Source organism: Oryx dammah, unplaced genomic scaffold (assembly GCF_014754425.2).
Source record: "Oryx dammah isolate SB20612 unplaced genomic scaffold, SCBI_Odam_1.1 HiC_scaffold_28, whole genome shotgun sequence".
NCBI lineage: Eukaryota > Metazoa > Chordata > Mammalia > Artiodactyla > Bovidae > Oryx > Oryx dammah.
In genome coordinates, this window is record NW_024070212.1 from 57,032,120 (window position 1) to 57,047,926 (window position 15,807).

The window sequence follows — 15,807 nt, forward strand, 5'->3', positions numbered from 1 at the left end:
AGCAAAGAGATCCAACCAGTCCATCCTAAAGGAAATCAATCCTGAATATTCACTGGAAGGACTGATGCTGAAGCTGAAACTCCAATACTTTGGCCACCTGACTTGAAGAACTGACTCATTAGAAAGACCCTGATGCTGGGAAAGATTGAAGGCAGGAGGAGAAGGGGACAACAGAGGATGAGATGGTTGGATGGCATCACCGACTCAATGGACATGAGTTTAAGTAAACTCCAGGAGTTGGTGATGGACAGGGAGGCCTGGTGTGGTGCAGTCCCTGGGGTCACAAAGAGTCGGACACAACTGAGCAACTGAACTGAACTGACAGTGCTTGCTGGAGTTGTCAGGAGCTTTACATATGTGACCTCAGCCTTTACCAAAGTCCTCTAAGAGAGTTAGTATCTCCTGACTCTCATAGGTGAAATGAGGAACTTTGACACTGAACTGAGTCAAAGGAATAATTTGTACCCAGTTAATAAATATTTGATGAGAGCCCATTATATTGGGCTTCCTAGGTGAAGATTCCGCCTGCAAATCAGGAGATATGGGCAGACATTAGTTGGATCCCTGGCAGGCGGGGGCTGTGGGCATCCTCTGGAGGAGGGCATGGCAACCCACTCCAGTATTCTTGCCTGGAGAATCCCACGGACAGAGGAGCCTGGTGGGCTGCAGTCCATGGGGTCACAAGGAGTTGGACGTGACTGAAGTGACTTAGCACACATGCACACACATCCATTATATCGCCAGATACCTGGCTGGACACCTTCACATCCCTCTCCATCTGGTTCCTTAGTTCTGACACTTCCACTCCCCCTACACATATGTGACATTCTCCTCCCCACTGCTCAGGCTCTCTTCACCCCTGGCGGGGCCCACCTGAGATCACTGTCAACCTGGCCTCTGCTTCCAGGGCTCCACTCCCTCCTGATTCAGCCCTCTGCCCCACTTCAGTTCAGTTCAGTTCAGTCATTCAGTCGTGTCTGACTCTTTGCGACCCCATGAATCGCAGCACACCAGGCCTCCCTGTCCATCACCAACTCCCAGAGTTCACTCAGACTCACGTCCATCGAGTCCGTGATGCCATCCAGCCATCTCATCCTCGGTCGTCCCCTTCTCCTCCTGCCCCCAATCCCTCCCAGTGTCAGAGTCTTTTCCAATGAGTCAACTTAAACTCCCTTAAATTCTCTGTCCAAAGTAGAAGGATCGGTCAGCCACATCAAGGGCTGGTAGAAGAGTGTCCCACTGGAATGTCAGCCCTTAGAGGGCAGGGAATTCTAGCTGTTCTGTTCACTACTATATTCCCTGGGTGAAGAACAGTGCCCAGCATATATTAAATGATCAATAAATAACTGCTGAATGATGAAAGTCATTCATTCCAAGGAGTGCAGGGACCTGAAAGGCAGGAAAGAGTTTAGTACAAAAAATGAGAGAGAAAAAAATCAGAGCAGACGGAGTGAGGAGATTGGTACAGATGAGGTAGAGAAAGAGAAAGGAGGCAACTTACACAGAACTTACAGGCCTTGGTGTAAGGAGTCTGGATTTTTCGTGTATCATGAAGAAGTCACTGAGAGGAGTTAAAGCCAAGGGTGTCATGCTTTCAGTTAGTTCAGTTCAGTCGTTCAGTCATGTCCAACTCTTTGTGACCCCATGAACCGGAGCACGCCAGGCCTCCCTGTCTATCACCAACTCCCAGAGTGTACCCAAACTCATGTCCATTGAGTCGATGATGCCATCCAACCATCTCATCCTCTGTCATCCCCTTCTCCTCCTGCCTTCAATCTTTCCCAGCATCAGGGTCTTTTCCAATGAGTCAGCTCTTTGCATCAGGTGGCCAAAATATTGGAGTTTCAGCTTCAACATCTGTCCTTCCAATGAACACCCAGTACTGATCTCCTTTAGGATGGACTGGTTGGATCTCCTTGCAGTCCAAGGGACTCTCAAGAGGCTTCTCCAACACCACAGCTCAAAAGCATCAATTCTTCTGTGCTTAGCTTTCTTTATAGTCCAACTCTCACATCCATACATGACTACTGGAAAAACCATAGCCTTGACTAGAGGGGCCTTTGTTGACAAAGTAATGTCTCTGCTTTTTAATATGCTGTCTAGGTTGGTCATAACTTTCCTTCCAAGGAGTAATTTAATTTCATGGCTACAGTCACCATCTGCAGTGATTTTGGAGCCCCCAAAAATAAAGTCAGCCACTGTTTCCACTGTTTCCTCATCTATTTGCCATGAAGTGATGGGACCAGATGCCATGATCTTAGTTTTCTGAATGTTGAGCTTGAAGCCAACTTTTTCACTCTCCTCTTTCACTTTCATCAAGAGGCTCTTCTTCACTTTCTGCCATAAGGGTGGTGTCATCTGCATATCTGAGGTTATTGATATTTCTCCCAGCAATCTTGATTCCAGCTTGTGTTTCTTCCAGCCCAGTGTTTCTCATGATGGACTCTACATATAAGTTAAATAAGCAGGGTGACAATATACAGCCTGACGTAATCCTTTTCCTATTTGGAACCAGTCTGTTGTTCCATGTCCAGCTCTAACTGTTGCTTCCTGACTTGCATATAGGTTTCTCAAGAGGAAGGTTAGATGGTCTGGTATTCCCATCTCTTGAAGAATTTTCCACAGTTTATTGTGATCCACACAGTCAAAGGCTTTGGCATAGTCAATAAAGCAGAAATAGATATTTTTCTGGAACTCTCTTGCTTTTTCAATGATCCAGCGAATGTTGGCAAGTTGATCTCTGGTTCCTCTGCCTTTTCTAAAACCAGCTTGAACATCTGTAAGTTCACGGTTCACGTATTGCTGAAGCCTAACTTGGAGAATTTTGAGCATTACTTTACTAGCGTGTGAGATGAGTGCAATTGTGCGGTAGTTTGAGCATTCTTTGGCACTGGCTTTCTTTGGGATTGGAATGAAAACTGACCTTTTCCAGTCCTGTGGCCACTGCTGAGTTTTCCAAATTTGCTGACATATTGAGTGCAGCACTTTCACAGCATCATCTTTTAGGATTTGAAATAGCTCAACTGGAATTCCATAACTTCCACTAGCTTTGTTTGTAGATGCTTCCTAAGGCCCACTTGACTTCACATTCCAGGATATCTGGCTGTAGGTGAGTGATCACACTGTTGTGATTATCTGGGTCATGAAGCTCTTTTTTGTATAGTTTTTCTGTCTATTCCTGCTACCTCTTCTTAATATTTTCTGCTTCTGTTAGGTCCATACCATTTCTGTCCTTTATTGAGCCCATCTTTGCATGAAATGTTCCCTTGGTATCTCTAATTTTCTTGAAGAGATCTCTAGTCTTTCCTATTCTATTGTTTTCCTCTATTTTTTTGCATTGATCACTGAGGAAGGCTTTCTTATCTCTCTTTGCTATTCTTTGGAACCCTGCATTCAAATGGGTATATCTTTCCTTTTCTCCTTTGCTTTTCGCTTCTCTTCTTTTCACAGTTATTTGTAAGGCCTCCTCAGACAGACATTTTACTTTTTTGCATTCTTTTTCTTGGGGATGGTCTTGATCCCTGTGTCCTGTACAATGTCAGGAACCTCTGTCCATAGCTCATCTTAAAGATTTTCTTTCTAAAGCTGTCATCACTGGCTTATAAAACTTTACTGTGCACAGAGACAAATATTATATGATTCCACTTACATTTGACTACTAAAATAGTCAAATTCTTTGAGAAAGTAAGTAGAATTGTGGTTGTCAGGAGCTGGAGTCAGTAGGGAATGCAGAGTTACTGCTTTAACTGGGACAAAACTTTAATTTGGAATAATGAAATAGTTCTCAAGATGGATGGTGGTGAGAGTTACTCAATGATATGAATGTACTTAGTACCACTGAATGGTATACACAAAAATGATTAAGATGGTAAATTTTATGTTTATGTATATTTTGTCATTATTGTTACTATATCCAATTGCTGTTTACCTTTTGAATTGAGTGAGTTTTTCACTCTCCTACTAGATTGTGCTGGCCTAACAAAACTATATTTTCTTAGTAAATCTGAAACACTTAGCATGGTTTTTCCATATGGTATGTGTTTGATAAATATTTGTAAGTTGATAATTTATTAGTAAAAAGAGTCATACCTACTTTTATAGTCTTTTATTAGTAAAAAGTCATACCTCATTTTATAGACTTTTATTAGTAAAAAGTCATATCTAATTTTATAGACTGTTCACATTTATGAATTTAAAGACATCTAAGAACTTGAGAACTTGATCAATTATTCAAATATGAATCTATGAGACATTGAGGTTAAAATTTTTTAATTTCAGCAAGCATATAAAAATATGAAAATAGGATAAATATTGTAAGCTCAAAGACAGAAGACTAAAAAAAGTATTATAAGCCCTCATAAGACAAACATACTATAGAGGTCATAATCATATATTTAAATGTAATTTAAATGCTAATTTTAGAAGCAGGTAATTGCAACTCACCTCTGTTCCCACAAAGAACTTGGTGCAGAAGTCATCTATTGGCTTGAGAATATTGCTCAATGCATTCTCCAGATTCTGGTATGGGTTCATTTCTCCTGCCTTCACTGCTTTGCTCTGGGCTAATATTTTTTCTTTTAGAGACATTTGGATAGAAGAAGCACATATTTACATTGAAGATCTTCTAAAATATGATTAGTTTATATTCTCTGTCCTTTGTCACACATATCCACCCTACTTCCTCCCCAGTGTGGTGGGCATAAGTCCAAGAATTTTTAGAGTTCTAATTTAGCAGTAGAATGCCTTTTTCAAGCCACAGTTTATATGGAATCCCTTGCCTGTGAACCTGATCAAAGCCATACTGCTCTGGTTGAAGTGTTTCCTGGGTGAGAAAGGGAAGACTCCTCTGCCCACTTTTCAGGGGCTCTAAAAGTTTTCATGGCACGGTCTGAAAGTCACTTCTACATTATCTATATTATCTCAGAATTATTGACAGTATACTGGACACAAAATACGTCTTCTAGGTTATATAACACCCTTGGATTTTCTCAAAAGAGATATCATTGATATTTCCCTTGAATTAATACCCTTGACAATCTCTAATGAGCAATTCATATCATTTTTATACAGTTGGCATCATATAGCAATTTTAAAAAATAATTCAAGGTTAGCCTTTTACGTGTAAATTTTTTTAACTGCTAAAAACTAAATCCATCTAACGTGTTATTTGTGTTTGTCATAAATACAGCATGTTGAACATTATTTAATGCTGGCTGATTATTTCAGGTTTATTGTTTATGAACATCAGTGATTATACTATATCATAGCTCTCCATGTAAACAGTTTAAGAGCACAGCTAAACTAGGGGGTGAAATTCAAATGTTATCTGTAACTTTTATCTTTTTAAAAGCATCTGATTAATTTTAATTAATCTAAAATTAATACATGCTATTTTTGAGATCTTAAATTAGTAAATGTTAATTGAAGCTTTTGAAAAGAGAGAAAAGCATGAATAAAAGAGCAAAAATCATTCATTATCACATTTCCCAGAGGTATCACTATTAAAATATTGGTCTATTTTCCTCTATTACTTTTTGGTGATTATATATAGACAATTTATTTTTTAAGTGGGTTTTCTAGCTTTTTATCCTTCTTTTCTATTCTCTTAAAGATATATCTTGGACATTTTTCCAAATCACTTATTTTTTTTAATGTGATATTATATTCCTGGGAAAGATCATAAAGAAATGTAAGCTCACAATACTTTACTCATCACACACACCCTTAATATATCCTCTGGGTTATATCGACCATGGAAAAACCAACAAAAGTATAAACGAAAACTAAGTAGGAGAAGAAAACTTCAACTATAATAAAAAGACAAAAGTAAAAGATAATCATCATGATTTAGTAAGCATAGTCAACCAAAACTTCCTTTGGGATCTACACACTTTGAGCAATCCCATTTCATACTAGGTACAACATTAAAAACAAGTACCAAAGTAAGCGAAACATGGAATCTTTAACCAACTGTATTACACAGTGTCATCAACATTTCAAGAAATAACTAGAAACAATCAACCACTGTTCTTGCTGCTGCTGCTGCTAAGTCACTTCAGTCGTGTCCGACTCTGTGCGACCCCATAGACGGCAGCCCACCAGGCTCCCCCGTCCTTGGGATTCTCCAAGCAAGAACACTGGAGTGGGTTGCCATTTCCTTCTCCAATGCAGGAAAGTGAAAAGTGAAAGTGAAGTCGCTCAGTCGTGTCGGACTCAGCGATCCCATGGACTGCAGGCCACCAGGCTCCTCTGTCCATGGGATTTTCCAGGCAAGAGTACTGGAGTGGGGTGCCATTGCCTTCTCCGACACTGTTCTTACTAAAAGATATTATTCACAATGCATTTAGCAAGAGCAAAAAAGGCATTTCATATCTACTTAATACATAAAATTAAAATCATTAAAATATTTATTTCAAATTCTTCACTCTCATTTTTGTGTCTGTTTTTCTCTTTTTAAAATAATGTACATAAATATATTACCAGAGTAGAACATACATAAATAGATCGTAAATAAATACATGTTCATTGGGAATATGTGCTTAAAAAATGTTTCCTGAGATATGTTCGTTAGGTTACTCCTTTCGGCCTGTGTGCGCCGCCGAGAAGGCATCGCTGACGTCCCCCCAGCCCCCTCCACTGCTTTCATGTCTGACTCAGAGTCTCCCGAAGAGCCTGAACAGCTGCGGGAGCTCTTCATCAGAGGACGGAGCTTTGAAACAACTGATGAGGGTCTGAGGAGCCATTGCTCACAATGGGGAGCGCTCACAGGCTGTGTGGTAAGGAGCGATCCAAACGCCAAGCACCCCAGAGGCGTCGGGCTTGTCCCACACGCCTCGGTGGAGGAGAAAGGAAGGCCCCGCGGGGTGGACGGAAGAGCTGTGGACCCCGAGGGCCGTCTCGAGAGAGCATTTTCAAAGACCTGGTGCCCACTCACCTGTGAGAGAGGTTTTTGTTGGTGGCATTAAAGAAGACGCTGAAGAGCATTCCCTGAGAGATTATTTTGAGCCGTAGGGGAAACTGAAGTGACAAATCACGCCTGACCGAGGCCGCGGCAAAAAGAGAGGCTGTGCTGCCGCGCTCTTCGATGACCGCGACTGCGTGGGCAAGGCTGTCACTCAGAAACACCGCACTGCCAGCGGCCACAGCTGGGGAGTGAGAACGGCCCTGTCTAGGCCAGAGAAGGCTACCGCTTCAGCCAGCCAGAGGGGTCGACGTGGCTCTGAAGACTCGGGTGGCGGTCGCGGAGGTGGTTTGGGTGGGAGCGACAACTTGGGTCGTGGAGGAAACGTCCGCGGTCGAGGTGGCTTTGGCGGCAGCCGTGGTGGTGGCGGATATGGTGGCAGTGGGGATGGTTATAATGGATTTGGTAATGATGGAAGCAGTTTTGGAGGTGGCGGAAGCTACAGTGATTTTGGCAGTTACAACAATCAAGCTTCAAATTTTGGACCCATGAAAGGAGGACACGTTGGAGGTAGAAGTCCTGGCCCCTATGGTGGTGGAGGTCAATGCTTTGCTAAACCACAAAACCAAGGTGGCTATGGTAGTTCCAGCAGCAGCAGGAGCTATGGCAGTGGCAGAAGGTTTTAATTACTGCCAGGAAGCAAAGCTTAGCAGGAGAGGAGAGCCAGAGAAGTGATAGGGAAGCTACAGGTTACAACAGATTTGTGAACTCAGCCAAGCACCGTGGCGGCAGGGCCTAGCTGCTACAAAGAAGACATGTTTTAGACAACACTCATGTGTATGGGCAAAAAACTCGAGGACTGTACTTGTGACTAATTGTATAACAGGTTATTTTAGTTTCTGTTCTGTGGAAAGTATAAACCATTTCAACAAAGGGTTTTAATGTAGATTTTGTTTTTGTACCCATGCTGTTGATTGCTAAATGTAATAGACTGATCATGATACTGAATTAAATGTCTTCTTTTTTTTTTAATGTGCTGTGTAAAGTTAGTCTACTCTGAAGCCATTTTGGTAAACTACCGTGTAAAGTTAGAATTCCTTCAGGGTGATGCCAGGTTCCATTTGAAATTTATTTGCAACCTGCTTTGGTGGAGAAGCTGTTGTCTTCAGAACCTTGGTGTAGTTGAACTGACAGTTACTGTGTTGTGACCTGGAGTTTAAATGGGTGACCATTTAAAGGGTCACCCATGCAAAGTCATGGAGGTTTTCTTTATTATTAATGATTGTTGGCACATCCTATGCAATATATCTAAACTGAATTATGGTACCAGATGAAGTTTTAGATGGGAATGAAGCTTGTGTATCATCCATTATCATGTGTAATCAATAAAAGATTTAATACCCTCAAAAAAAAATGTTTCCTGAGGGAGTGCTCCCCTGGTCTAACAAGGGGAACCAAGTGCCTCATCCAAGGGTCACTGCTGATAATGCAAAGGAAAAGGAAAATGTGCGAAAAGGAAAAGGCATTGTGGACACAGATTTAGTTATCCTCTGTGAGAGACTGGGCATGGGGGCCTGAGGAGAGAGGCAGGGATAACTCATGTTATGAGTTCTATTCTAGATGCACTGATGTTGTATGGGTAGGGTGGGTTCAGTACAAAGAGACAGTGAGAGACAAGATTTAAGGATTCTCAGCACAGGTGGGAGAGCACACTATGTTATCAAAGGGAGAGTGTGCAACAGGGAAAACACACAGCTGAAGTAAATTCCTGATGAGAGGGCAGCAAGGTGAAATGTATCCAGGAAAAAGATCAGAGGACGGAAACTAAAGAGGGACCATGAAAATCTCAGAATCCAAGGTGGGAGCTCCAAGAAGACGGGCTTAGTCAATAGCGTTTAATTTGCTGGTCAAAAAGGATGAGGCCTGAGAAAAATGTTATCATCAGCTGCATTTATTCAGACTTGCCTGGAATAACTTGGATATGTATTGAATTCAACATCATCCACAGTTCAGCTCAGTTCAGTCGCTCAGTCGTGTCTGACTCTTTGCCACCCCATGAATCGCAGCACGCCAGGCCTCCCTGTTCATCACCATCTCCCGGAGTTCACTCAGACTCACGTCCATCGAGCCTGTGATGCCATCCAGCCATCTCACCCTTGGTTGTCCCCTTCTCCTCCTGCCCCCAATCCTTCCCAGCATCAGAGTCTTTTCCAATGAGTCAACTCTTCGCATGAGGTGGCCAAAGTACTGGAGTTTCAGCTTTAGCATCATTCCTTCCAAAGAAATCCCAGGGTTGATCTCCTTCAGAATGGACTGGTTGGATCTCCTTGCAGTCCAAGGGACTCTCAAGAGTCTTCTCCAACACCACAGTTCAAAAGCATCAGTTCTTCAGTGCTCAGCCTTCTTCACAGTCCAACTCTCACATCCATACTTGACCACAGGAAAAACCATAGCTTTGACTAGACGGACCTTAGTCGGCAAAGTAATGTCTCTGCTTTTGAATATACTATCTAGGTTGGTCATAACTTTTCTTCCAAGGAGTAAGTGTCTTTGAATTTCATGGCTGCAATCACCATCTGCAGTGATTTTGGAGCCCCCCAAAATAAAGTCTGACACTGTTTCCACTGTTTCCCCATCTATTTCCCATGAAGTGATGGGACCGGATGCCATGATCTTCGTTTTCTGAATGTTGAGCTTGAAGCCAACTTTTTCACTCTTCTCTTTCACTTTCATCAAAAGGCTTTTTAGTTCTTCTTCACTTTCTGCCATAAGGGTGGTGTCATCTGCATATCTGAGGTTATTGATATTTCTCCCGGCAATCTTGATTCCAGCTTGTGTTTCTTCCAGTCCAGTGTTTCTCATGATGGACTCTGCATATAAGTTAAATAAGTGGGGTGACAACATACAGCCTTGACATACTCCTTTTCCTATTTGGAACCAGTCTGTTGTTCCATGTCCAGTTCTAACTGTTGCTTCTTGACTTGCATACAGATTTCTCAAGAGGTAGGTTAGGTGGTCTGGTATTCCCATCTCTTGAAGAATTTTCCACAGTTTATTGTGATCCACACAGTCAAAGGCTTTGGCATAGTCAATAAAGCAGAAATAGATGTTTTTCTGGAACTCGCTTGCCTTTTCCATGATCCAGCGGATGCTGGCAATTTGATCTCTGGTTCCTCTGCCTTTTCTAAAACCAGCTTGAACATCAGGGAGTTCACAGTTCACATATTGCTGAAGCCTGGCTTGGAGAATTTTGAGCATTACTTTCCTAGCATGTGAGATGAGTGCAATTGTGTGGTGGTTTGAGCATTCTTTTGCATTACCTTTCTTTGGAATTGGAATGAAAACTGACCTTTGCCATTCCTGTTGCCACTGCTGAGTTTTCGGTCATGAATTTTCAATCAGCAGCTGCTAATAGTTGCTAACATTTATTGAGTGCTGACTACATACCAGGCACTAAGCTGTGTGCACTAAACCATATCATTCCATTCTCACAATAATTCCCAAGGTGTTGAAGTGTTAATCCTCCTTCAAGGGTGAGTAAACTGAGGGTCAGAGAGATTAAGTAGTTTGCCCAAGGTCTCACAGATGGTAGCTAATGCTGATTGTGAGTTGATGATAGGCAGTTCTTACAGCTTACATGCATTAGCTCATTTTATCTTCATAACACTCTAGGAGGTAGTTACTGCTATTATTTACTCCCCTTAGTTTCCTCTCTCCTTTCAAACACATGGTGGGGAAAAAGGCACAGACAGATCTATTCAAATAATAAATTGTGGCTTTTGAATTTAAACCCAGCCTCCAAAATCCACATCCTATTGCTTATAAGAATATAAAGACAGCACCTCAAAAAGCTCTGAAAAATTACTCCAAAGACACAGGGGGGAAAGGTCAGTATATATGTGATTTTGGTGAAAAGGGAATATATGCAATTAAGCACATATTTTTCCAGAAGGTTTCTACTAGTCCCGTGAAGCTTTTGGTATCATGAGAAATCGTCATCACCATGAAGGACTTTTAGTGCTTTTCTTAATAAGAGGAGATACGACAATTGGGCTCATAAAATCGGTTCCTGAAAATATCTTTCTGAAGATCACTATTTGTTAAAAGAACAGTAGAAAAAACTTACCATGAAAGAAATGGATAGAAAGGACAAAGTGAATAGGATTCACAGTTGCTTTCAAAGAAAATTCAAGAGAATCTCTAGATAAACTAAAAGATTTAGGCAAGTTAGTTGGTTTGAAATCAGCATTGTCTTATACTTAATATAAATTCAAAATTATAATTTTAAAAAAGAATCCCCGTTCACAACAGCAAGAGAAGTTTGAAGAAATATAGAAAGAATTCTTTTTTAAGAAAGGAGATTCAGACTGATTGCAAAAATTAAAAAACCTTACCGAAAAGTTACTGTTTAGAAGATCACTGACTTATGGCTCTAACATGGCAGGCAAGGCACCCCACTCCAGTACTCTTGCCTGGAGAATCCCATGGACGGAGGAGCCTGGTAGGCTGCAGTCCGTGGGGTCTCGAAGAGTTGGACACGACTGAGCGACTTCGCTTTCACTTTTCACTTTCATGCATTGGAGAAGGCAATGGCAACCCACTCCAGTGTTCTTGCCTGGAGAATCCCAGGGACTGGGGGCCTGGTGGGCTGCTGTCTATGGGGTTGCACAGAGTCGGACATGACTGAAGCGACTTAGCAGCAGCAACATGGCAGGCCTGTGGCCACTAGATGGCAACAGAGTACCAGACACAAACTGAAGGCGTACTCAGGAAAATGATGGTAGAACAGCAAGAACCTGTGATTCCTAGTCAGTGAACCCATCATAACAAGCAAAATGTGATACAGAAGCCTATCAGTGTGTTCTAGTCAACAGGTCCAAATCTGGCCAGAGTAGGTGGATAGACCCAGTGTGTGCAAGGAAGATCTCAAAATTCCATAGGTAGATCTCCAACTCCTGAAAGGTGACCAGCGACAAGAGTCAGGACATGGTCATGCCTTTAGAGATAAGAGGCATATGTTAGAAAGATCCAGGGGATCACCAGGTGAAAGTTAAGTCTTTTTCTGATTTGTGGTGCTGTTGACATATCAACTTAATACAGGTAAGAGGACATGGCCAACTATAGCCTCAGATGAGAATTAAAAACATATGTTCATATCTCCTTTCTGAGCTGATTTAGTCAAATATGCCTTTTTCTAAGAAATCTCCCAGGGCCCTAAGTATATGTTAGAAAGATCCAGGCGGTCACATGAAAGACTTAACTTGGTGATGCCCTGGGTCTTTCTAACACATGCCTCTTATCTCTAAAGGCATTACTATGGCCATGTTCTGCCTCCTGTTGCCGGTCAGCTATCAGGAGTTGGAGATCTAACTGGTATTTGAGAGTCAAACATGACTGACTTTGGGCTTCCCTGGTGGTTCAGTTGGTAAAGAGTCTGCCCACAATGCAGGAGACATAGGTTTGATCCCTGGGTCAGGAAGATCCCCTGGAAAAGGAAATGGCAACCCACTCCAGTATTCTTGCCTGGAAAATCCCATGGATAGAAGAGCCTGGTGGGCTATAGTTCATGGGATCATGAGTCAGACACAACTTCATGACTAAACCAAAAAAATCTCAACAACATGATTTTGTCTGGAAAGAGAACATTCCTTTGATGAAGCTCCTGTTTGATGGCATTTGGGGCGTGCTTCAAGTTTTACTTTATATAGGCCCTTCCTTAAGCAGATGCAGATATGTATTTGTCATTTATTTTAGTGTGTGTCCCACCAGAATGTAAGCTCCTTGAAAGTAGGGACTTGTTTATGCACAGATATATCCTCAGCCACTGGCACTTTGTAGGAATTTAATAAATGTTTTGAATAGACACAGATATGAAGATAATAACAATGAGAAAATTATCCTTTAAAAGTTAAAGGATGACTGCTGCTGCTGCTGCTAAGTTGCTTCACTCGTGTCCAACTCTTTGCGACCCCATAGATGGTAGCCCACCAGGCTCCGCCATCCCTGGGATTCTCCAGGCAAGAACACTGGAGTGGGTTGCCTTTTCCTTCTCCAGTGCATGAAAGTGAAAAATGAAAGTGAAGTTGCTCAGTCGTGTCTGACTCTTTGTGGACCCCATGGACTGCAGCCTACCAGGTTCCTCCGTCCATGGGATTTTCCAGGCAAGAGTACTGGAGTGGGGTGCCATTGCCTTCTCCATAAAGGATGACAGTATTTCTAAATAATGCTCTTAGCACACTGAGCTTTATGTGCCCATTCCCTATTAGCTGTACCTACACTAAAATGAAATATGATGTTCTGTAAGGAAAAAAAGGTTTCTGTCTCCTGAGATGGTAACATATTTAGGCAATCTTCAGAAAGAGATGGGCTAAGAGTTCAATGTAAAGAAATGAAGGATCAATAGAAATTATACTCACTTGAAGAATGTTAAAGTTACAATTCAGCTATTTTCTTAAAAAATAAGTAATTATAGCTCATAATGCATTTTAAAAAGCACACTTTAGAAAGACCTCTGCTTTGGGTCAAGAAGGAGCATAAATTAGCTTTATTAAAGTTAAAAACTTCTGCTTTTCAAAGGAAATGTTAGGAGAATAACACAATGATATATTAGGGTATAAATCACAGGCTGAGAGAAAATATTTGCAAGTCATGTATTTGATAAAGGACTAGTATGCAGATTATATTAGGAACTCATAAGGCTCAATAATAATAAATCAAACAATACAACTAAAAAATTGACAAAAGTTTTGGACACTTCACCAGAGAAGATATACAGGTGGCAAACAAATACATGAAAATATGGTCAACATCTTTAGCCATTAGATAAAGGCAAATAAGATATCAATAACATATTTTAGTATTCTTGCCCGGAAAATTCCATGGGCAGAAGAGCCTAGTGGGCTACAGTCCATGGGGTTGCAAAGAGTTGGACACAACTGAGTGGCAGAGCACACAGGCAAGCACCATATTTCAGATTGATTAAATTGAAAGGACCAATCACACCAACTGTTTGTGAGGATGTAGGAGAACAGGAAACTCTCATATACTGCCAGGGGGAAATGTAAAAGGATACAAACACTTTGGAAAACACTGGTGGTTTGTTTAAAAGTTAAACATACATCTGCCATATGATCTAATCAGTCCATTCCTAGATATTTACCCAAGACAAATGAAAGCATATGTCCATACAAAGACTTGCATATGAACATTCACAGAAGCTTTATTTATGTTCTAGCTGAAAACAACACAAATGCCCATCAACAGTGGAATGAATAAACAACTGTGGTATATCCATGCAATGAAATACTACTCTGGAATAAAAAGGAATAAACTACTGATATGCACAACAACATGGATGAATCCCCAAATAATGAGCTGATTGAAAGAAGAGAGACCCCAAAAGTATAACTGTGTGATTTACATAAAACTCTAGAAAATGCAAACTCTTAGTGACATAAAGTGGATCAGTGGTGGCTTGGGGGTGGAGGTGGGAGAGGTCCTGGAGGAAGGGATTGCAAAGAGTTGGAAGTGATGGATAAGCTCATTATCTTCATTACAATGATAGTTTCATGGGTTTTTAATATGTCAGAATATATCAGATTGAACATTTTAACATGTGCATTTTATTGTATGTTGACTATACCTCAATAAAGTGGTTAAAAGGAAAAAAACCCACACTTTAAAGGCCATAATTGTACCCTTACTATAAACTGGATAAAAGCACTAATACCCTGATGATCATCTTTTTTCATTAGGTTAAAAAAATAAGACTAGGACATCGATAACTTTTTACAAGTTACAGTCTTGGTTTCCTTAATTTTACATTGATAATGATAACTCCCAGCTTGTAGGACTGTTCTGATTACTAGTGTCTATTTTACTCACGATTGCACTCCCAGGGCCTAGCATAAAATAAACACTTCATAAATATCTGTTAAATTAATAAAAGCAAGTGCAATATTAGCACAGTACCTGACCCATGGCTGCAATTCAATACATGGAAACCAATAATGGAATACAAAGAGGAGAAGTTGGAGGAGGGAGCTCTCCTTACTCACCCTCTGGAATGAAGGAGGCCCAAATACATAAAACACATGCAATGTGTTAATATTGCTTTGAAAATGTCTCTAAAAATTCTGATTCCATTTTTTTCTTTTCAGCATGAGGTATTGGGTTGTTTCTATGAAAAATACACCTTCAAGGTGAATTTTGCCCAAGCTTGATATTAGTTATATTATATGTTTGTCTTATGTGTCTTATTACTTAACATTGAAAAATTTATAAATGTAAATCCTTTTGATAAGGCAAATGTTTGGAAAATACTTCAGATGCTAGTGATTCCAGTATACTTTCATTATGTGTTGCTCTCCAGGTAGGATATTAATCCATACCTTTAAGTTTTGACAGCTTATAAGCGTACCCTTCAATTACTTCCAAAAGGGTATACAGGTTGAGATACATTTAAAAATCAATTGTTCTTTCTCTACTCAGTTTTATTATGGTGCTGTATAAACACTAATTTTTTCTATTCTGATTGAGAATGGTGGTTTGTTTCTGAGTACTCCATAATTTAGTTTGCTAGACTTGAGATGCATTCCATTCTGTGGAATTATTCTTTGAGCACATACATATTCATTAAGTGATCTTCATTAAATTTTTTAGTATAATGAGCTTTCAAAAATATATGAATGTGCTCAATAACTATGAAACTGAACGTAACTGAGTTCTATCAAGTCTTTTGGTGTGTACAGGAAGTTTTAATGTGCATGCTGTCGCTCACAATCATTGTAAAATTCCATACAGGAGGGTTTGCTTTTCTGTATTTTTTTTTTTACAAATTAGACTATCCCAGCAAGTAGTCACCTTAGACATAAGAGACTCCTAACTCTGGAACCTTATTAAGTGCC

The 15,807-nt window shown here is 40.6% G+C and overlaps 1 protein-coding gene and 1 pseudogene across 2 annotated transcripts in view; one reads left to right on the forward strand and one right to left on the reverse strand.

Moving 5' to 3' along the window:
* Window positions 1–15,807, reverse strand: part of DNAI3 (dynein axonemal intermediate chain 3) — an 86,714-nt gene that overhangs the window by 19,681 nt on the left and 51,226 nt on the right. For both annotated transcript variants that reach the window (XR_005719523.1, XM_040232426.1), the window contains exon 17: window positions 4,444–4,574. Coding sequence is in view for 1 of the 2 variants with exons in the window: in XM_040232426.1 (XP_040088360.1) it covers window positions 4,444–4,574 (131 nt within the window). In the remaining variant the exon portion in view is untranslated. The remainder of the gene's footprint in view (window positions 1–4,443; window positions 4,575–15,807) is intronic.
* On the forward strand, window positions 6,634–8,315 carry LOC120856934 (annotated as a pseudogene).